General features: G+C 38.2%; 1 protein-coding gene across 18 annotated transcripts in view; it reads left to right on the top strand.

The window, feature by feature from the left end:
- SYNE1 (spectrin repeat containing nuclear envelope protein 1) overlaps nt 1-22,482 on the top strand; it is a 294,381-nt gene that overhangs the window by 133,466 nt on the left and 138,433 nt on the right. For 17 of the 18 annotated variants that reach the window (XM_042016475.1, XM_042016490.1, XM_042016480.1 and 14 more), the window contains 15 exons: nt 417-529; nt 1,221-1,426; nt 2,455-2,610; nt 3,799-4,090; nt 4,791-4,963; nt 6,425-6,734; nt 8,533-8,697; nt 10,104-10,460; nt 13,691-13,827; nt 14,792-14,969; nt 16,941-17,123; nt 18,631-18,774; nt 19,104-19,259; nt 20,879-21,043; nt 22,162-22,334. In XM_042016475.1, the coding sequence (XP_041872409.1) occupies nt 417-529; nt 1,221-1,426; nt 2,455-2,610; nt 3,799-4,090; nt 4,791-4,963; nt 6,425-6,734; nt 8,533-8,697; nt 10,104-10,460; nt 13,691-13,827; nt 14,792-14,969; nt 16,941-17,123; nt 18,631-18,774; nt 19,104-19,259; nt 20,879-21,043; nt 22,162-22,334 (2,908 nt within the window). The remainder of the gene's footprint in view (nt 1-416; nt 530-1,220; nt 1,427-2,454; nt 2,611-3,798; nt 4,091-4,790; nt 4,964-6,424; nt 6,735-8,532; nt 8,698-10,103; nt 10,461-13,690; nt 13,828-14,791; nt 14,970-16,940; nt 17,124-18,630; nt 18,775-19,103; nt 19,260-20,878; nt 21,044-22,161; nt 22,335-22,482) is intronic. The other variant, XM_042016485.1, reaches the window with a different exon arrangement.

Here is a 22,482-nt window from a genome sequence, read left to right as displayed (position 1 = left end):
TAAAGAGAGGTATATAACCAAATGGAGGTGTTTATAATGTAAAAGTACACATCTGAAGTATTTCCTGGGCTCCCTGGATAGTCAGTGGAGAAAAGTAAGCAACTTTTAATCTTATTTATTAAGATACTGATCTAGGTTTTATTTAGCATAAAATTGGGACATAGCATAAACTGAAATTGACTGTCAAGGGCAGCCTAGTAAGACTGTTCAAAGTTGGATGTTTATAGTGGAAACATCTAATTTCTTGTGAAATTAATCCTACTCTCAAGATTATTGAAGACAATTAGACTTATTCTGTTACCTTTTACACACTGTTTCTGAAGGATAAAAGAATTGTTTAAAACAGCTGTATAATATTGTGGATAATGCTGTATCTTAAAAAATATTCTCTTCTCTATACTTTTTTATTGAATAAGACTCTATGCAAGAATTCCAGGAATGGTTTTCTGGTGTGAAGGCTGCAGTAAAAGAATCATCTGACAGGTCTGGGGACAGCAAAGCCATAGAGGCAAAGCTACATGACTTGCAGGTATAGTGAAGAAATTTTAAAAAAACCCCAAACAGTAATTAGCAATTTAGTATAGGTAACCAATTATATATCTAAAATAATTTGTAGAAGCTAACACACTTGTTTTTGTTTTAAAAAAGGTAATATATGAATGGTTCAAGGCAGCAGTATGTACTCTAGAGGGAATACAGTGAAAACTGTGGTCCCTGTTCTGAGAGATCAGAATTTAATTTCTGGAAGGTTTATGTGTAACTATACTATTCTTGTTTCTGATTATTAATATTTTTTTTCCTTTTTGCTTTCTTTCTCTTCTTTTCCTTTTCCTATTTTTAGAACACTTTTACTTATTCAACATTTCAGATTAATACTGCTTTGTCAAAGCTCGTAGATATATACTTTTGATGAGACAGAACATAAGTAGCAGACACCTGTTGTAAACAACCCTAATTCCTGAAATGTGTAACATCTTCAAGAGATAATTAAACTATTCAGAGAAAGCCATTGCTACCTTGGGATCAAATAAGAAAATTGAGTGCTGTGAATTGTGGCACCACTTAGTAAAATTTTATTTGAACTATCTGCATAGAAATTTTTTCCATAGCTAGACATGGCTCTCATCTTATTGGAGAAATCTAGCCACTTGTCACAGAAATATTGCTTATCTTTAATTATCAAATCTTATGTGTTTAAACAATACTCTTTCATTGCACAGGGTGTGCTGGATTCTATTAGTGAAGGACAGAACAAATTAGATGCTGCCTGCAAGGAAGGAGAGAGTCTATATGGTTGTTTACCCAAACCAGTTGTGAGCCATATGCAGGAGCAAATAGCAAAGTCTAATCAGAACTTCCAGGAATTCCTCAACCAGTGTCTGAATGACAAGAAGGCCCTGGAAGCTTGTGCCTCACACCTGGGAAGGTGAGTAATACCAGCAGTCACAAATAGACTGCATGAAAATTTCTGGCTGCCAAAGTGCAAGGCAAAATTAATTCTTTCCGGTTGCTCTAGTCCTGTTTGCTTTTTTCTTTGGAAATATTTAGGAGAAATGGAAGTTCTCTGATAAAAACAAATCAACAGGTCTTTCTCCAAGGGTATTGATTTGGTTAAAGAATGAAAGGTCAGGATCATGTATGCAGAAGTTCTGCGTAGCTTGTGAAACTCCAAATCAGTTGGGATTCCAGTAACTTAAGTTCCATTTTCTGAATGGAAAATGTGTGATGAGTGTTTATTTCTGTCCTGGGGTTTGAAGATAGAATGCTTCTTACACAGCATGTGCCTGTTCTGTCCCATTCCAAATGGATATGTTTCCTAAGAAGCCAAGAAGGAAACACTCTTAAATTACTGCTTAGGGCTGGAATTTTGGGAGTTAAAATATTTTCAGATCTAAGCAGATTCAAAACTGTTGCTAATGGAAAGCAAAGTTAGTGTGACAGCAATGGGTAAAACAGCAGGATGAGACAGTGTGCCTGCATGTAAGAAAAAGGTTTTCAAACTTAGGGTGAGAACTTGTTTTGGTGAGTTTTTAGCACTCAAGATTCCAGTTCTCTTCTGTAGTGGAAACTGAAAACACAACACTTCAGGTGTTCTACACATAAATGTTGACAAAAAGCCCACTTTTACCCATTGTTTGTTCTTTGACTAAATCATTATAAGAATTTGAAAAAAGCTTTCTTTTGGTCTGCTTTTATTGAATCTAGTAATAAATAAAAGTACTGTCACTTTAAATTTTGGAGGCTTCTGGTCACCCTGTAGTTCCCATGATTTTGCTGAACATTTTTAGAGTTGCTGAATATTTTTAGACTAGTAGTCACTGTGGAATTATGTTTTGTGTACAACTCTTATTCTTGAAGCACGAAATTGATACCCAGTCTTGTGGATATTAACTTCTTCCAACTTTACTCCATTTGAGAAGTATTTTTTTAAGGGAGTATTTATCTGCTCCGTAGCTTTGAAGATCAGTACAAGAAGCTTGCCCTGTGGATGCATGACATGGAAGAAAGAATAAGCACAGAAGCATTAGGAGAGAACAAACAGCTTATTTCTGAGAAGAAAAAGGAGGTGCAAAAAGTGGAAAAGTTCCTGGAAGAGTTGCTGAATTCAAGGTATATTGAAAATACATTTTCTAAAATTCTCTCTTTTTTTGCTCTACTAGGGCAGAAGTAAAATTAAACTTTATTGGGGTAAAGTGTGTTTTTGAAAGCTAGAGGAAAGTATTGGAAAATACTCTGTGAAAAGAGGCTGAATCCAGATGCTTCCATTTCTAATGAATTTCAATCAACTCCAGTATCTGGTAATGATAAATTTCTTATGATTAAAAACTTATCATACTTCATTAATTAATGCAAACTGAAAATATAATTTAGAAAATAAATGTTAAAAATCTTGCTTTTAAAAGCAATAGTGAAAATTACATTTATCATTATAGCCATTTTAGAATTTTCTTTCTGTCCTGTAACATTCACATCCAACCAGATTAGCAGAATCCTCTCTCCCATGAAGCTTGCTTTATAAAAGAGCTCAAAAGGCACCCACATTAGCTGTAAAATCTTTCTAAAATTCAGACTTAGCCAGTAGATGGTGAAGTAATTGCCAGTGTGAGTACGCACTTTTTTTTCAAATTCTCTTTTTATTATTAGGTTGGTGAAGATAGAACAAAAATAGTAGTCAGTTGTCCAAGTCTGACAGCATCTTAAAAAGAAACACCCTCTCAGTCCCTATTGCGTTGAGACTGATGCAAGACGTTTTGGTCTGATGGAAATTCCCTGTACTCACCAGGTATCAGGTATCAGGAAGGGTGATCAAGTAAACTGAGATTAACTGGATATGACCCAGTTTTAATCTGTTTTACTGACCCTTGTACTGAACCCCAGAGGCATTGTCTAATCCTGGACAAATGACCTTTCCATCATGCCTTCCTACCTGTCCAAGACTACGAACTTCTTAGAAGCTTTGGCAGGTACAAAAGGGTAGTAGTTCGTACAGAAATGGAAAGTTTGACTGCTGAAAAGAAAATTAAGGTAGCTTTTAATTTAAGTGTTTAACACAAAGATTTCAGTGTGATCATTCTGAGCACCAAAATTCTGCAAGAAATGGTACTGCACACAAGAAAAGATATTAATTGATACACGCTGCTTATATTCTTTCAGTCTCTCCTAACTGATTTTTTCAGTTAACTGTGAACTCTTATCACTGGTGGAGTAGGTAATTACGTCAGCAGCCTTGATAACTTCTGCCAGTGGCTGTAATACTATATGCTTTCTGAAACTTTTAGTCCCATTATTTTCTTTCAGGGAATCTTTTGATCAGCTGTCCCAAATGGCACAGACTTTAAATGAAGATGGCCATGGTGCAGGGAGGGAAGTGCGTCTGGCTTCCCAACATCTCACCAATTATCAAAATATGGTCAAAAGTGTCAAGGAGAAGCTGAGGACATGTCAGCTTGCACTCCAAGAGCATCTCACTTTTGAGGAGGCATTGCAGAGTATGTGGGCATGGGTGAAAGAGGTTCAAGATAAACTGACATCATCACAGAGCACTCTTGGAAGCAAAGCCACACTGGAAAGACGACTGACACAAATTCAGGTAAAGAAAGATACAACTAGATATTACACATCAAGATTAATATTGGATGTGGGCCACATCAGTGGGAAAGGTATATTTTTATAATTTATTATTTCTATGGTTATGAAGAAGAGGATCAGAATTTAAGGTAATCTTGACAAATTGGGATGGGAAGTAGAAAAAACAGGATGAAGTTTAATGGAAACAGGTGTCAGGTATTACATTTCATAAGGAATAATGAACTATGAAAATATGTATTCAGGTCCCAGAAAGCTTTCTAATAGAGGGGAAGCCTTGGAATAATTGACAGAGAGAGAGACTGTGGTGTGTCTATCACAGGAGGTCTTCAGGAAGAGGTTAGATAAGCATCTAATAGGAAGGTTGTTAGGAGATCTGCCATGGGCTTTCCTGAGGTTTCTTATAGCTATGAGGTGCTGTCTTATTGTGCAGTGCTTGACCTACTCAGCATCTACTGCAATGTGAGCAGTATTTTAGCTTGACCAATGCAGTGAAAAACCTGTATAGCTGTGGAAAAAACTGCTAGAGCACTTGCACATAGCAAGGTACAGGCCCTTAGAAGAAAAAGTGTCTAGGAATTCATACTGGATATGATTGTTCAGGATGGATGAGCTCAGAGAACATGGTGTTCACTGTTGAAAGAATAACAGCTCTCACTTCTCATCAGGTTACAGTTGATATTTTGACCTGTTTTGCCTCACAGGAGATCCTCTTACTCAAAGGTGACGGTGAGGTTAAGCTGAACATGGCCATTGGCAAAGGAGAACAAGCACTTAAAAGCAGCAATGAGGAAGGACAAAAAGTAATACAAACCGAGCTGCAGACGCTGAAGGATGTATGGAACGACATCATCAGTACCTCAGTGAGCTGGCAGAGGTAAGAATCCCTGGAAAACACAGGTCAGACCCTGCCATCTTTGCTTACAGAGAGTGCTACCTTACAGCATGTAGAAGTACATTCATTCATTACTGGTGTGTGAGGGGAAATTTGCACTGTCAGAGACAACCAAAATTGCCTGGAAAAAACACACACTTCTTTAAAAAAAAGATGAGTGGACCCTATCAGATGAATCAAATTTCATATGAAATGGTACTTCACATTGATTTAAAAATTAATATAAATCATGCAAATTTATACAGAGAAAAATCTAGAAAGCGCTTTCTGAGTTTTTGAGCCTGTACTTGGGCAGGACCAAGAATGTGACACAATGTGACAGATATTTGTCCACCTTTTCCGTACATAAACCAGGGAAGGTTTCTCAATTCTGTTTTTCATTATGTTTTTAATTAAAAATTAAAAACATAAATTAAAAATTAAAAACATAATTTAAAAAAAATCCTAATATCAACTCCAAATAATCTTTCTTGCATTAGCTGTAAAATTAAGCTGATTTCATCTCATCTTAACCTGTGTAGAAATGGAAAGTTTTTCTTATTGACTGTGTGAGATAATTTTATATATCTGAAGGCCTCCATCTCCTCTGTTCTGGACAGACTGTTGTTTCTCAATTTCTCTGTGGCAATACTTTCTGGGCCTCTATCACACCTGTTTCTTATTCAATAGATTGAAAACTATCACTAGTTTGTCTATGTTTTTCTTAACATATAGTAACTGAAAGTGGTGCCACTTTCTTAGTTGCACGAAAATCGTAATAGAATTGTATGTAGAAGATGATAATGGGCTGTCTTTACGATGTTGCTCAAATTTCACCCGATTGTTATCATAAAATACTGTTTAGATTAGGTTAGACCATGGTATTTTGAGTGAAATCCTTACCACACCCTTATCTATCTCTAAGTCCAGTGAAATGAGAATTACATTCCTCAACTTAAATCCCAGAGAAGTATGGTGATCTACTAGGAAGAGCAATATATAACAGAAGGGAATACTTCTTATAAATTGTAAATGAGACTATAAGTAATGGATTTGTTCTTTCAAAACTTGCCAGAATATCTCTTAATTGACAGTAATTTCATAGGCTGCTGCATATTTTATTACTCTGATGATAAAGAACTCCAGTAATGTTCCATATTTTACTTTGCTGAACACTGAAATGTGCTTTTCATTAGTCTGAGACAGATTGCTCATGTAACCTGTAATAGGGGAGCAGCTACGTTGGTTGTACAAAGTGGCCCAAAAGCCACAGGAATTCTAAAATAACTTGGATGCAAGTTGATATAGAAAACAAAAGCAAGATGGAGAATAAAAGTATATTCTAAATCTATTGTGCATGGCTACAGACAATATAACAATTAAGGAATAAGCAGCCTTTTTTTTTCCCCAAACTGTTCAAAAGCTCTCAAGCTCTCATCTGCACTTTGTTTCTTTTAATGTAAGCTGCCTAGATTCTGTCATTAGCCAGTGGAATGACTATCTGGAAAGAAAAAACCAGCTGGAACAGTGGTTAGAGAATGTGGATCACAAAGTAGAACAGCCTTTAGAACCACAGATTGGTCTGAAGGAGAAGTTTGCTCAGCTGGACCATTTCCAGGCTATTGTTTCTGAGACAGAGGATCACTCGGGTGATTTACAGCAACTCATTGAAAAAGCTGTGGAACTATATGAAAAAACAGGGGATGATTCCTTTGGAGATGCAGCTCAAGAAGAACTAAAAACACAGTTCAATGACATCACAACTGTAGCCAAGGTAAGATAAAGATCTCCATTTCAGGTAAGTAAAATGTTTAGACATTTGTATATATAGCTAAAAATTTCTGATTTTTGTATTTTTTAGTAACTAAAGGATTGACTGTGAATAATCTTGCCTCTGGTATAGTTGAGTCTAATAAAAAAAACTGAATATAGTTTACTAAAATATAATGGAATGCAAAAATGGTATTGGGAGTTGAAACCGGCATGGTTTTTGGAAAGTGAAGGCCATATATTTTGTTCCTAGTTTCTTATATACAACAGTATTCCTGATATTCTGACATATTTATTTTCAACTAATTCTTTTTCATTCATTCCTAGCATTTTTTTAATTTTTTTTCTTTGCCTAGAAAGGGAAGAATAAAATGGCTCTCTGAGCAGGAAACATATTGTCAGAAAGAGAAATCCTATTGTCAAAAAGATATATACCCATATTTTGTGGTGTTTCAAGGCACTAAGCACTGCACATGCTATACAGGCATTCTCTTTTGTTTCTAAGGAAAGATATGTGAGCTGACTGAGACGTTCTGCCAGCCAGAAGATGGGAGTGCAACACCTTGCCTCCCCTTGTACTGGTGCTGTATTTTGGTGTGAGCAATGTACACAGGGATGCATGGTTTCCTTTCCTGGAAGTCTTTTGCTTCCCTAGGAGGCTGTTTGGTTAGAGTCAGGTGCACGTGGACAACATACCCTGTTGCTGCATAAAACACATTAAGGTATAAAAACTTTGAGGATTTACTTTAGGTCATGTTTGTTCAGCTAAGATGACCTAAAGTAAATGATCAGTTAGACCAACCATTCATTGTCAAGTTGGTCTGACACATTCTGAGAGATTATAAAGAGTATTTTCAGGGAGAACAGCAGGGCTTATTAATCTAACTTAATTTTTAATAGCATTTGCTGAATGTTGAGTTACTCAAACTTTAAAATACCTGAGTTTAATTTGTAGGTGGTTTAGTTTGAAACTGGCATCAAGACACTTCAATCTAGATTAGAGTATCTACACAGGGGTAAAAATCTATTTGATTAGCTCATTTCACTTTTAGTTAGTTTTGATAAACATTAATTAGTGTTATCTCAAAAGAATATAACAATAAGTCTACTCAGTCAGACCAAAGGCAAATCTTAACCACTGTACTCCTTCACTGTGTCACAGCAAGATAAACTGACCCCAGTCTAAGCTTACATTAAAAAGCTAAGATGGAGCCAGGAAGCAGCTGCATGTCTGTGTCAGGGAAAGCATCCTCCAGCACTGCAGGGCAAGTGGCTGGGGAGAGCCACCGCTTCTGATGTGATGGTCAAAATGGGACTCGGCACCATAAGTTCCTTTTGTACTTCTGGACAGCCAAATTTTTTGTTTGTGGTTTTCCTATGGGACATCTCCATGACTCTGCTTAGCATTTGTAGAGACTTGGTGCTTCTAAGTAAGAGCTGGGTTTCTGGCAGCAATGCTGCTCCCTGGGAGTGCTCATGGGTGATCTGCAAGACTCTCTCCAGAGCGTCTTGGGAAAAGCATGCCAGAGTGACACAGCTGCAGCATTGATACCTGCTAAACTCTACGTTGGACTCTGTTAAAGTATATTTTTGCATACATTTTCAGAAGGTTTCTGCAGAAAAAGCTTGTCCAGACCAACTTTAACCAAACCTTTTGCAGTGTAGCAGTGTTCTGATGCCACAAGCTATTCACTATTCAAATGCATGCTATAGAGTCAAACCAGCACTGCATGCTTAAAGCCAGCATAGTATTTAAGTACTTTAATGGTCTTTTTATTATTTTTTTTTTATCTGAATGATAGGAGAAAATGAGGAAAGTGGAAGATATCGTGAAAGATCATTTGCTTTATCTGGATGCTGTGCATGAATTCACAGACTGGCTTCATTCTGCAAAGGAAGAGCTTCACCGCTGGTCAGATGTGTCTGGAGATACACCAACTATACAGAAAAAGCTGGCCAAAATCAATGTAAGTGAGCTTCCATGATTTCTTCTGCAATTCAGACCCTACACTTTAAAAAAAAAAAAAAGCAGTCTAACAGTTGTGGAGTCTTGTTCTTTTTTTCTTTGAAATGGTGATTACATTTCAGTGAGCTGAAATCAAGCTTTCTAAGCTGTGCTTTGTTTTTTACTCCCTTCTCATATTAACAGATGGAGTAAAAGTATAATCAGACCTAAGTTAACCAGAGCACACATGGAAACAATTTGCAAGAGCGGAAGCCTAGTGGCATCACAGAAAAATGTGGCTTGGCTGATTAATGAATACTTCTCTTTCCTCATCCCCAAATACGTTTTCTCCATGAGCAGATTGTCTAAATCAGAGACAACCTTTCATGCTTTGCGTGAAATGGAGATGTGTAAAGCAGCACAAGGATGGTTCTCCTCAAACATGGTAGAAATGTATGAGTTGCCTCCCTGTATATACTCTACCTAGCCTGGCACCTATTCTTAGTCATCTGAGTGCTTAAGAAATTTGCATATTCCTGAATGCAAACATTAAAGCAGGCTACATGTTTTGCCCGAGCCTGGTGTTTATATTCAGATATTCAGGCTAGCAACATTTTTTTCTGCTCCTAAATGTGAGAGTGGGGCAGTGAAGTTGAATGCTAGATAAAGATTCAGGATTCCCAAGATCAAATTACAGATTTTTTGGTACACTCTTGGGTAATTTTCAGTCTCCCTTGTGCTCAAATTCCTGATCTGTAAAACGGGAAAGGGAGGAGATAGCAGCACCTAGTTTGTAAGATGAACGAGAGAAAAAATAACGTGACTGTAGCATGCAGCGTTTGGGATGGTATTTATACATTCTCCAGTCTCTTAAGCTGAAAGCTTCCAGATTCCCGTGTATGAGATGTGCGAGATTGAAATAGGATCCCGTAGAAAGAATTTAGCTCTGAAAACAAAACCAAAACCATGTACTCAGAAAAAAACATGTTCAACCAATTCTGGCACATCACAGGTCACGGCCAGGCTGTAAACTGCAGTTGTGTTTTCGGGACTGCTGCGAGCACCTATATACCAGCATTTCTTATGAAAACGATCACAACAAAGTCCTTATGTTCCTCATCTCGACCTAAATTGTATTTTCCATATTTAAAACACGTTCATTCTTTATTTCTTTCTCTCCAAAGCTTAAGACAGTTTCAGAACTGCTGTTTAATCCCCGCAAGGCCCGCACACTGTTGGCTGGGTTTTACTCCCCCCGCTTTCCAGACTGCTGCCATCAGGGAGCCGCGGCTCGGGGCGGTGCGGGACGCTGGGGACGGGACGGGACGGGACGGGACGGGACGGGACGCGCCCCCCAGGCGGGCCCCGCCGTCCGGAGCGGTGGCAATGTGGCGGCCGCCGGGTTACCATGGCAATGTCTCCCCGCAGGAGCTGGTGGAGTCCCGGCAGGGCGGCGCGGGCCGGCTGAGCCGAGTGGAGGCGCTGGCCCCGGCCGCGAAGCGCGGCACGACGGCGGGCGGGTGCCAGCTGCTGGCGGCCGAGATGCAGGCGCTGCAGGCGGACTGGCGGCAGTGGGAGGAGAGCGCCCGCCGCAGCCAGGGCGGCCTGCGGGACCTGCTCAGCCAGATGGCCCTGTCGGAGCGGGAGTTCGCGGCGCAGGCCGGGCGGCTGGAGGAGGCTGTGCAGCGGCTCGGAGGGCAGCTGGCCGCCTGGGCACAGGGGCTGGCCCCCGCCGACAGCCGCAGCACGGACGCCGAGGTGGTGGAGAGCTGGCGCAAGGAGAAAGTAAGGGCATGTCTCTTTTCCTAGCAGCTTTTCCGCTGTAGATGTGTGGTCACCGCGGGCGGGAAACTTCCGCCAAGCGGGACTATCAAGTACGTCGTAAAATCAATACTTGCGGAAGGTATTTCTGTGAAACCCCGACTTTGCAAACTCTGCGTGTTACTGTGATCACAGCGAGCGGTGTTGGCAGAAGACGTCCCTCCCCTTGGCCTCTGCTGTACCAGGCTTAGCAAACGCTGCCTGGATTTTAGGTGTTAAACCCAGGGCTTGCCCCTGGGAGGAAGCCAAGGAGCTGGCACGCTGGCTCTGGGCTGCGCTTCCAAGTTGCTCAGTGGTTCGAGTCAGAGTAACACTTGATGGAGGAAATGTGAAGCGTTTCCTAAAAGCCAAGTAAGAAACTGGAGCCATTTCTGATTTACAGTTTATCGGGAAGGTGTTTGGCTTATGCTTTCCTTTTCTTGAAATATCCTCTACATTATGCACGTTGAGATCTTGTCCAATATTTAAATAAGTTAATCTGGAAACTGGTGTAATTGCTAATTGCTTTGCTTTGGAATGCAGTGGAATTTAGAGAAGTAGAGGTTGTTTCTTTTCCTGATTGTCTCCTAGCAAAAAATTCCCCATGTAGATATCATACCCCCTGCCGCGTTATATATACACATATTTGCAACAATCAAGATACATGTTTGTAAGTATGTCACCTACAGTGAATCACAGATGTTGATGAAAGATGCGGAGTATTTCTTTTTCAGTGTAGCATTGTAATAAAGCAGTTTTGGTAGAGGGAGAGAGATGTGTATTGCCTGCTTCCTGACCCCTTGGCTGAAGCCATGTTCAGAAAAACCTCAGAACACCTTTCTTTGAACTGAGCCTATTAATCTCCTTCTGCAGAGTCTGTGCCAAGTTATTTCTGTGGTTTCCTCTTTCACAGAATTCCCTGCATGGATTTATGAAACTTGCTTGCTTGAGTGCCATAATGTGTAAAAGTAACTAAGATGACATTAAGATGAAGCAAATAATTATACAAATATGCAAAGTGTTCCATGTGTATATGTTTTTAAAAAGGAAATGAGGACATGGGATTGTTATCAACGCACCAGGCATTTTTTATTCCATAACTGGAGAAATACTAAATTCAAAGGATATTGCTTTTATTAGTAGTATATATAATATGTATGTTCTGTAGCTCTGTGTAACAACACTTTATTTAGATTAGATGGTTGTAAACTTCGGCTAATGAGGAAGATGCAGAGGCATCTCATGACGTAACTGTGCACAGCCCTACTATGTCATTTTATTTATAGTTAGAGGAAATGTGACAGTAATCCTTCCATTTTTGGACCCCAGGGAAAGGCCCTATTGTGAATGTAAAATAGCACTGCAGTTTCCATTTCTATTGTCTCACAGTGATTCTGTTGCCATGTTAGCCATGGCCACAAATCAAAAATGCATTTCCTAGTTTGTAGCAAGATCATTCTGTTACTCTGTTATGCTCAAGCTCTGTTCCCTTAGGTATGTGCAGCATTAGAGCAACAGATTTTGCACTTGAAATTCAGAAAATTATTTTTGTACTTGTCAGAGTCAATATTAAATCCAAGTGGCTGCAACAGTGTTATCATTGTATGGAAAAATGCCACAGTTAAATTTACCCTGTTTGGCAAGTTATTGCTCCTGTTTGTTAGTAGGCTGTGCCTAAGGCTGTATGTAATCAGAATAAACTCTTAGTAGTTATTGAGGTAGGTTATTTGAAACTGAAAAATTGCGTTGAAAACAGGCAGTTCTACCTTGTGTTAGTCTTAAGAGATGTTTTCTTGACATAGAGAAAGGGGCTGTTAGCATTTCATTATGGTGATTCTTGCCCTGGGCAATTTGTGACATCCTCTGTTTAGGTAATGTCCATTGTGGTTACTTCTAATGCTTTCCCAAAAAATGGTTTCAGTAGTTTAACATAAAGTAGCATAAGCAAAAAGTAGCTTAAGGTTTTTTCCTAAGCACTATTGCTCTTACATAATTACTTAGTTCAAATGCTACTTTTGTATGGCATTGAAACAAGTGACTATTTCAAGTATCTGTTAATCATGTTTGAAGAGATTTCTGGCCCAAAGAAGATAGTCCATAATATGATAATGAATAATGTAAATCAGGGGAGGCCTGAAAGTCTGCTGCAGCAAAATATCATTTGTACTTTTCCTGAATATTCAATTTTGTGCTGAACTGTTTACTATATACATTTTCCATCATCTTTTTTTTCTTCCAAATATGTGTGTATACATTTTTATATGCATCTTCAGAAATGTGATTTGGGAACATCCTTATTTCCCGCTTCCAGGTCCCAATTCAAATCTGTCTTCATCTCCATATGATCTCTTTCTTAAGTTTATGTTGTAAGTTTCTCCCAGACTGCCAAACTATTCTATGCATGCCAAATGCTCTGGTCTGCCTGCACTGCAGAACCTCTGCTGTTAGTCTGAGAGGAATGTCTGAAGAATTTAGTTCCTAGTGAGGCAAGGAGCCAAGTCTGTCTGCACTGCTCATTATGCTGGAATAGCTGTCAGGAATCTGCAGTGGAGATGCTGTGGACATCATCAAGCACTGTTTTTGTTGGAGTACTTATCACACCTCTCCCTGTGACGCAAGCCAAGCCAACAAAATCTCTGTTTTTGTTGTTGTTGGCTTAGCTGTCTCCAAAGCAAGAACCTTTCCAGTGCACCAATGACAGGCAGTAACCCAGTTACTCTCACAGGATTGTGAGCAGCTGTGCTTTTACATCATGAAGTCATCTGTGAAAAGAGTTGAAGCTGATAAAAAGCTTTGTGCACAAATTCACTTTCTGGATACAGCTCAAAACAGTTTTAATGGAAACACGTTAAACTCAAGTCAACGGGATAATTACATTTATATAAGTATATAATTTGCCATTCTCTAATTGTATGTACTTTTATATGTGTACAGCTAGTTGACAATACTATCGCTCATTTATTAAAATGAAATTTATGCCTTAAAATGGGCCTCCAGAACATTTTGAGCTAAGGAAGTTGAGGCATCCAGAAATTTGGTCTCTAGAAGCTCATAATTTCAAATAACGTTCTGTAGACTTGGCTGCTAAAATACTCTTGAAAGTAAACATACATAGATCATAAATGAATGAATTTAAATTCTAATAAACTTTGATTCAAAAGTTGTATTTTTTTATATTTACTCACCAATATTTTTCATTTATTTTGTTTTAACAGGAAACACTGGATGCTCTGGTAAAATCTGAACAAATGACAGATGAGATCAAAACTCAATTGAATGATCTTTGTAGATTTTCCAGGGATTTAAGTACTCATTCTTCGAAAGTTTCAGGGTTGATTAAGGAGTATAACAGGTACACATTCATCTTGTTTATAGTTAACCTCGTGTGTGTGTGTGTGGGATGAGCTGTCTTTTAGGGAACCATTAATTAGCATTTTAGAACTTGAGACAGACGTATGCAGTAGTTAGAATCATTATTTTGATTTTGGTGTCAACAGGAGTTCTACAAAGTAGTAATTTGATTTTTTGGGTTTTTTTCCTTAAACCCAGCCTATGCTACTAAATTCAGCTGAAACTGAATGTACATCTATACCTGACCTATTACAGGAGTCCTTGTCAAAAAGTGAGGTTGCAGTATGTCTTATATGCCTGAATGAGAACAAGCTATGCCGCCTAGTTGAGATATTTTTCTTGATTTTGTCCGTCAGATTCTTCTTCTTTGATTAGTTGGTTTCTTGAAACAGGAACTAGCTAGGGAAGGTAGTATTTGCTTGTTTTCTTGCTTTCTCTCAAGTCACTCTCTGATTTACTTTGGAGTGTGACACCTGCGTTTCAGACACAAGGTTCTGTTGATTCTTGCAGGGAGTTACAGTCTCTGGCTTCTGTAGCTGCAGAAGGATGTGATGACTCAGATCGATCCTTTATAACCTTGTGGACATAATGGAGCCACAGAAGTTAGAATTTCAATTGCTGTAGTCCTGTGCCCTCTGCCTAGAGAGAGAAAGAGGCTTGCAGAATGCATTCATGCTTAGGTGCACTGAGTCACTCTCTGGAAACACTTGTACCTGTCATATCTGTGACAGCTATGTCCCAATTTACATGCTTCGCTTTTGAGAACTGAAAGCTTCTAATGGATTTCCTGGTGCCTCAGTTAAGTGCATAAATTTGGTAGGAGGAATCCAGGTTAACCTACCCTTACCATTGTGTTTCAGAGAACAAAATAATAGCATTGTCACCTAACAGAGTCCTGCCTTTCCTCCCTCCCTCCCTCCCTCCCTCCCTCGCTTTCTTCTTCTTCCCTGATGTGATAAACCCAGCCTCTGCCTGCGAGCTTCAAAAGGATGTCAGAGTAAAGAGCAGATCTTGCAGCAAAGATTTCGGACAGCTTTCAGGGATTTTCAGCAGTGGCTGGTCAATGCAAGAGTCACCACTGCCAAGTGCTTTGATGTGCCTCAAAACATCAATGAAGCTTCAGCAAGTCTGCAGAAAATACAGGTAACTTTATAGCAGTAAAATACTAGTGTAATTGAGACCAAATCATTTTCATGTACAGCTCAAATTTATTGCTTTGATTAATTACTGTTTTTTGTTAATGTTGTTATTGTTAACACTAAAGGTGACTCCTTGCAAAGAAATAAACTTATTTTTCCATTTTGTTGGGTTTAATTGTTGGGCTATGGTTTGTAAGCAGTTATGTCTCATAGCAGTTTTCCATGTCTGTTTCTCTTATACAATGGGAAAAAAATACATGTTTTAGGTGGGAGAGTACTGTAAAATCAGAATGATATCAGAATTGAGTCTTAGTACTTGAAATTATTTCACAGTTATGTGAATATTTGTCATCATGTAGGAAAGTGGAGCCCTCATGGTATAAGACCAGAGTTAAATTATATGCAGTGTGAGCAGGCACTTAAAGAGAATATTTTTCACATAAAACTAAAATAAGCCCAAACAGCTCTGTGGAAAGGCATACCAACTGAAGTATATTTTAATAAATCAATTGAAAGAAATACTTTTATTATTATAATATAACTTTCATTTTAACTGTAAATAACAAAATGAGAAGGCTGTTATACCTTTAATTAGAGGGTATAACAGAAGAAATTCATATCTGTTGCTCAGAAAACACAAAAAGCCAAATCACTGCCTCCTCTTTTTGGTAAATTCACTTTCCCTTGCTTAAGTGGCTTACTTAAAAGCCCAAACAATGCTGTCTTGATATATGAAATATTTGACTTCACCATGATGAGAATATCTTTAGAAGGGGGAAAAGTCCTGGTAATTTTTTACATTAAATATAAATGTTTTAGCAAGGCTGGGGTTTTTTTTCAACAGTGGAATTTTTTTTTGATCACTGCAGCCCCCTCATAGTGTAAGACCATACCTTTTCTCTTTCTCTGTGAAAGCTGCCTTAGGTGAAATAAAGTTTGTTTGGACTGCTTTAGGACTTCTAGAGATGTCTAGGTAACCTGTATAAACTTAAAATTTTATTTTTCTTGGAAGTTAATGGTCTGTCAGCCCATTTGGCATCATTAAGTCACCAATATCTTTCATTTTAATATAGCCAGAACTTACAGTCAAAATATCTCAAAGTTAACAGACCTTTTGCATTCTCTACCAAGACCTCTAGTGTAACACAGAATCTGAACCTGACCTAATAATTTTGGTATCAAGCCTGTTACTCTTGAACGTGGGTGCAACCTAATGATTATGTGTATTACATAATCATGATAGTAACTGTTTAAAATATTGCTATATAAGACCGCTACATTTCTTTGAGTCCTAAGTGCTCACAAAGTTTTTTAATAATTATAAGTTACAAAGAGATTATCACAATACTTTGGAATTTAAAAATCTGTTTCCTTATATTTCTGTATAATTCTTGTACATGCATTTTTCCACACACTTCTTGCACACCAGCATTGTGTAAGATTTCTGTGAAGAAAACTACTTTTGAACAGGGAAGGATAAATTAAGGATACAGAGACATAAATCACACAGATTGGACATTGATCAGGTTCTGAGCATCATCTCACACCCCCGCATGCTCATGGCAAGTCCAGCATAGCTGCAGGGCTTCAGTCCAGTGTGTGCCTCTGAGGGGGCCCCTGTGTTATCTCTGTCAGGATAATGGTTCCCTGAAATGAAACTTCTATCACTTTCTGTACTAGGGATATTTAAGGGAGTATAATATCAAACTAAATGACCAGTAATTGGCTCATGAAATACGGAACATACAGGTAATCCTAGAATTTTAATGTATATGTTATTCAGACACTTTGCAGTTCTGGAAATCCCACCTGGAAATCTCATCAATACAAGCAATATTGAAATGAATGTACTGAAAGATACATTAGCATGTTAGCAAGCAGGAACAGTAAACTCTTATCACTGATAAATTTTCTAGCAGTTTGACTTTACTGGGACCCAAAGTTCACCAATAGGGTTTTTTATTACTATTTTTAGGAATTCTTATCAGAAAGTGAGAATGGGCAACAAAAGCTAAACCTGGTAGCATCCAAAGGAGAACTGCTGTGCTCTGTTTTACCAAAGGAAAAGGCTAAAGTTATCCAGGACAAATCTGTTATTGCTAAAGAAGACTGGAAAAATTTTATCACCACGCTCCACCAGAAGAAATCAGCATTGGAGGTATTGAACCAATCACAGTGAGGAAAGACTGGATCTGAATTTCCTCTTTGCTTCTGTTTCAAACAGCACAGTTTAGATTTCATATAAAGCTGTGTTTATTATGTGACAGAACTAATAAATAGCTCGTTTCAAGAAGTCTTATGCTTCTTGTTGCATTTTACTTTTGTGTACTTCTGCTATCTTTATGACCTGATTTCACATTTAGTGGGGTGTTTCATGAAGAAGGATGTTGTTCAGAATCAAAGACAGCAGTTGCTGAAATTCATTAGTCTCATCAAGTGTACTGGGTTACTAAAACACATGTTCTTTTTAAAAAATTGTTTTCACGTTTCTGACACTGCTGCTGATTGAATAGTCCCAGTACAGTGTGTAAATGTTGTCTCTCTTGTTGCAAATAGGTGAAATGTACTTATTTATTTGAGCTACTTTTTAAGTAAATGCCTTTCTCTGTTCAAAACTCACAATTCAACCAGTAGGTGATGAATATCTTAAAATCCTCAACTTTTTAAGATCATAGGTTTTAAGGTCAAAAGGTCTGGTCTGGAATTCCCTGCATAGCATAGGAGAGTTGAAGTTCCTAGGCATTCTTGTTTCAAACCAATGCTGCCTAGACAGCTGAGAAAAAGTTTAACTATACTTAATGCGTTATGTAGGAAAGCATTCCAAAGAAAATTGTTAGGTAGCAAGGACTTACCTTTCTTCATCTCAAGGCTGACATGGAAAGAGGATGTTCTCAGAGGTTAGTCTTCTTGAGTCAAGCATTTTTGTGTCTCATAGGCTTAGTTTTTGATTCTGATGTTTAAGTGATAAGGGTGTAGGTGAAAAGAAAACCAAATATGTCTGGGGGAAAAATACATTAAAATAACTAGGGCACCGGAGCTATGCTGTTCAAGTTTATATTCCATTTGATTTATTTCAGATGCTCTTTTATTAAATAGTGCAGAGTAAGCCTACAAGAAAAGTATGTAGGCATTGAAGGAATGGCTGCATAAGCTTTAATGCACACATTCTTATGACCAAAATTTTATACTAAAAAAGAATATAACCAGAAGTATTCCCCAGGATTGGGTTGAATTTAGACATCACCTAGAAGTAGTGGCAGCCCATATAAGGAGGGGTCAGTGTAAATGACTGAAGTCAGATGTTAGATAACTCATATCCCAAATTAGCCTTTATTCAGACTCCTTAGTTAGGCAAATTAGGATTAGATTGAGCCAAATCTCATAAAATCTATAAAGCTTTCCATTAAAAAGAAATTTGCTTCAGCCTCCCCTCAACTGTTCCCCTCAACTGTTGCTTCTATTTTGCTTTTTGAAAGTGTGCCCTATCAAACTTTTATTTCAGTATCTGTGGGGTAGGAATGGGCTGAGCTGATGTAATTTATTTGAAGAGTTGTGTATTATTTGCCTACAATTATATATCCTTTTTGTGGGCTTCATCTGTGTCATGTGAATTAGTTATGCCCAGTGCATTGGGACTGTTCATAGAAACTTGTATATCTTCCCAGAACTTAAAGATCCAGATGAAGGACTTTGAAGCAACTGCTGAGCCTCTGCAAGAGTGGCTGACCACAACTGAGAAGGTAGTACAGGGAAGTAGCAGTCGGCTCCATGATCTTCCTTCCAAGAGAAGAGAACAGCAAAAGCTGCAGGTGACTTACAAGTGTTCTTAACACAGCCAGACTTTCCTGTCCCATCCTCCTGGCCTCATTGATTACATACAAAAGCTTGATCATTCTAGCATCCTGATGTCTAAATAAGATGGGAACTGTTTTCAAGGTTTGCTGTCAATGATCCTGTTCCATCAATTTTTGCATCTTCACGTTCCTTACGACATGCTGCTCCATTGCTGTAACCGTATGGTGTGCCTTTCTCAGCAAGCTTGCCATATGTCACTTCTATTTTTCATGGCACCTTCATGCTTCTCTATTTCCTGCTTTCTTGCACCCACTCTTATTATTACTGTGCTTGTGCTTTACAGTCTGTCCTTGAGGAAATAAGCTGCCACGAGCATCAGCTCAACAGGCTAAAAGAGAAAGCTCAGCAGCTGTGGGAAGAACAAGCTGTCAGCAAAAGCTTTATGCGCAGAGTGTCTCAGTTGTCTTCTCAGTATCTTACTCTAAGCAATCTGACAAAGGTAATGCTCCCAATGTATGTGCTCTTGAGCAACTCCTTTGATGTATGTGGGGAAAAATAAAGACTCAAATGTGAAACACTGCAGTTGTCTTGCTTGCCTGCTCTGTGACATGTCTGAGCAATTCTGTCTTTCACGTTGACTTTTAGGAGTGGAGAGTAAGGACTGTCAACAAAATGTATCTGTGATTTTTTTTTTTATATTCTTTAAAAGTGTACTGATTAAGAAGTAAACCCCAACTGATTATACAATAATCAGACTTTATTTTGATTCTTTCAAGCACTGAAGACATTTTAGTTTTGTCATAAGTGGCATCTGAAAGAGGTATTTTTCAAAAATTAGCAGAGATGGGGTTTTTTTAGAAAATACGGGATGCAGACAAGTTGTTATTTCATCTCATCCTATAATGATTATTTTGCCTCATCCTGTAATGATAATTACCTCTTATGCTGCTTTTGAATGTTCAAGGGGAGGCATAGGCCAAATTCTAGACCACCAGATCATGAACTGAGAGTTAAACGTAACTCTTAGTTTTTTGAGTGGTGCTTCACACTTCACCACTTAATAGTTCTACCATTTCTCTTGTGTAAACAGATAAGAAAGCCTCCATATTGAGACTGTTATTTTTCTCAAAGTTCATGTCATGAAGAAGGCTTGATATAGGCTTACAGTTGCTACAGTAACTAGAATGATTAAGGATATAGAAAGTATGTTTTGGAATAACAATTCAATTCAGAAAGTATTTGTGTTTAAGGGATTGCTACTTTAGTAATTTCTACTTTTTCTGTGGAAGTAAAAACTGTAAAGCATATCTGTGACTTGCTGAAAATGATTGTATGTGTGGCCATAATAAATTTTCAAATCTGCAAAATGTCAAAGATGCATGAGTTACTAACAAAAGCTTATGTGAGCAGAACTTGTAGGAGATGTCAGGATGAGCAAGAGTCATCTAAGGTGCAGGATACCTATTATCCAGCCTATTAGAGAAATCCTGAAACCTTTTGGATAGCCATGGATCCCTCTCAGTAACTTCCAAAGCCTGTTACCCTGACTTGACTTTAGTTCTCTGTCACAGTGCGAAACACACTCTGCCCTGTATTCTTGTTCACCTCAAGCCTTTTAGCAATGCAACTTCAGCATTTGTTTCTGATTTGTATGAATGTCAGTGATTTTTCAGCAGAATGGTTATACCAATGAGAGTCATTGAGGAAAGCAGTTCTTTCCCAAATATTAACAAATATTGCTGCAGTAGTGTAACTTCTCAGGCTGAAGTCTGGGTTTGCACTGGCCAATTTCACAAGTTAGCTTCCATTGCAACACTGCCATGGAACTTAGATGTGATTTACCAGATGTTTAAGAAAAAGTGAAACCAGAAAACTGCAGCTTTACATTTAGAAAAAAAAAATACAATTCTGAAATTTTCGTTCATATTTTATGTTTGGAGAATTCATTTGTGTGTGTATGCAAAATTCATTCTGTGCTCAAGTGTACTTGTAATTATCAGTGTATGAAGCAAACTTCTGAGTTTAGTTGATGAGACTCATTCTAAAGTCCATGAGTTTTTATGGGGAATAGACAATCCTTTAAATAGCTGTTGGTGCTAATTGCGCTATGAATTGCAGGAGAAAGTTTCCAGAATGGATAGGATTGTAGCAGAGCACCAGCAGTTCTCACAGAGTGTCAAGGACCTCCAGGACTGGGTTGCTGATGCAGTTCACATGCTGGATTCCTACTGTCATCCCACTGCAGACAAGAGTGTTCTGGACAGCCGGATGTTAAAACTAGAGGTATGGAAACAAGAGTCCAAAACCTGCTCTTTTTAGATCTATATGAAGAATACAAATATAGGATACTTAGTTGTTGCATATTAGTCTAATAACTGTTGTTCCAGACACTGATTTTTACTTTACTCAAAAATAATTATTCTTGTAGCAGAAAGAGCTCATTATTAGAACTTTTCTCTAAGAAATAAATAAGGACCGTAATGACATGGAGAACTGCATATATGAAAATTCTTAAAGTACTCATAATATGTTGGGTGGCTGCTGAAAGTTAAAGGGAAGAAGTAGGATAGTCACTTCTGTTAGTTTAGTATATTTCAATATATATTCCTGAATCTTACAGGTGATACAGCTGATTCAACAAATCTTTTCCTATAATTGTTTCCTTTTAAAATGGTGACTACAGTTAAGAAAATAGCATCTATTGACAACAGAGCACAATAGTGTTAAAGAGCACTATTTAAAAAACAATACTTCTCATTTTATTGATGTCTCAAATTTTGAACCAAAAATCCTGAAAGTTATAAGGATACATCAAAAAGCAGAAGATTGTAGCATAATACTAAAATTATGTTTTGGTTTTTGTTCATTGAGTCTTTTGGGTTCATGGTTTCAGGCTTTTCATGACTACGTAGTGTTAGAAACTCTGAGTTTGCAACTGCACAGCTCCAGGAGCTGAAGTCCCTGGGCTGGCATTGATGGCAAGTTTTATTTGTTGATACCTTCATGTTTCAAAAGTACCCTGGAGTGGTAGAAACTGTATTTCAGCCATGTAGAAGATCTTTGTCACTATATCTTGTTGTCTCTATGAATGAATCCTCCTGGTTTCCATCTAAGTGACATTTCCTTTGGAGTATCAGCCTTTCCACTGAAAAGTACCTTCTCTGATACACTCTAAGTACCTGCACAGATTCCATGAAAACTTCCCTGTTAACTGAGGGGTCTTTTAAGAGCCTGAACCTACCCACTGAAAGTCAGTTTTGTTTGTGAAGCCCGGCTGTGAACCACACTGTCCGTCTTCCTATTGGCTACGAGCTGCTAAATATGATCAGGTCATGTTCCATTAAAGCCAGTTAGAATAGTCATGCCCAGTTAATGATAAGATATATCCACTTGCTTCTTAGGGCCTGCTAGCAGTGAAACAAGAAAAAGAAGTCCAAATGAAAATTGTTCTGACAAGAGGAGAATCTGTTCTGCAAAATACTTCTCTGGAGGGAGTACCAGTGATTGAAGGCCAATTGCAAAATCTGAAGGACAGCTGGGCTTCTCTTCTGTCTGCTTGTATCCAGTGCAAGAGGTAAAAAGGGCATGAGGTACAGAATGATGCTTAGTAGCAAAGCACTGTCAAAACTTTTGAAAAGTAATTTTATTACTACAGGAGTCAAATTCGTGTAAAATGATTGTATAGGCCAAACACTTCGGGTCTAGAGATTGTGATATATTCA

This window comes from Corvus kubaryi, unplaced genomic scaffold (assembly GCF_017639235.1).
Source record: "Corvus kubaryi isolate FWS band 111438036 unplaced genomic scaffold, C.kubaryi_AGA036_p1.0 split3-73, whole genome shotgun sequence".
Lineage (NCBI taxonomy): Eukaryota > Metazoa > Chordata > Aves > Passeriformes > Corvidae > Corvus > Corvus kubaryi.
Note: the sequence above shows the minus strand (reverse complement) of the source record. Positions and strands in the feature narration are given on the sequence as shown.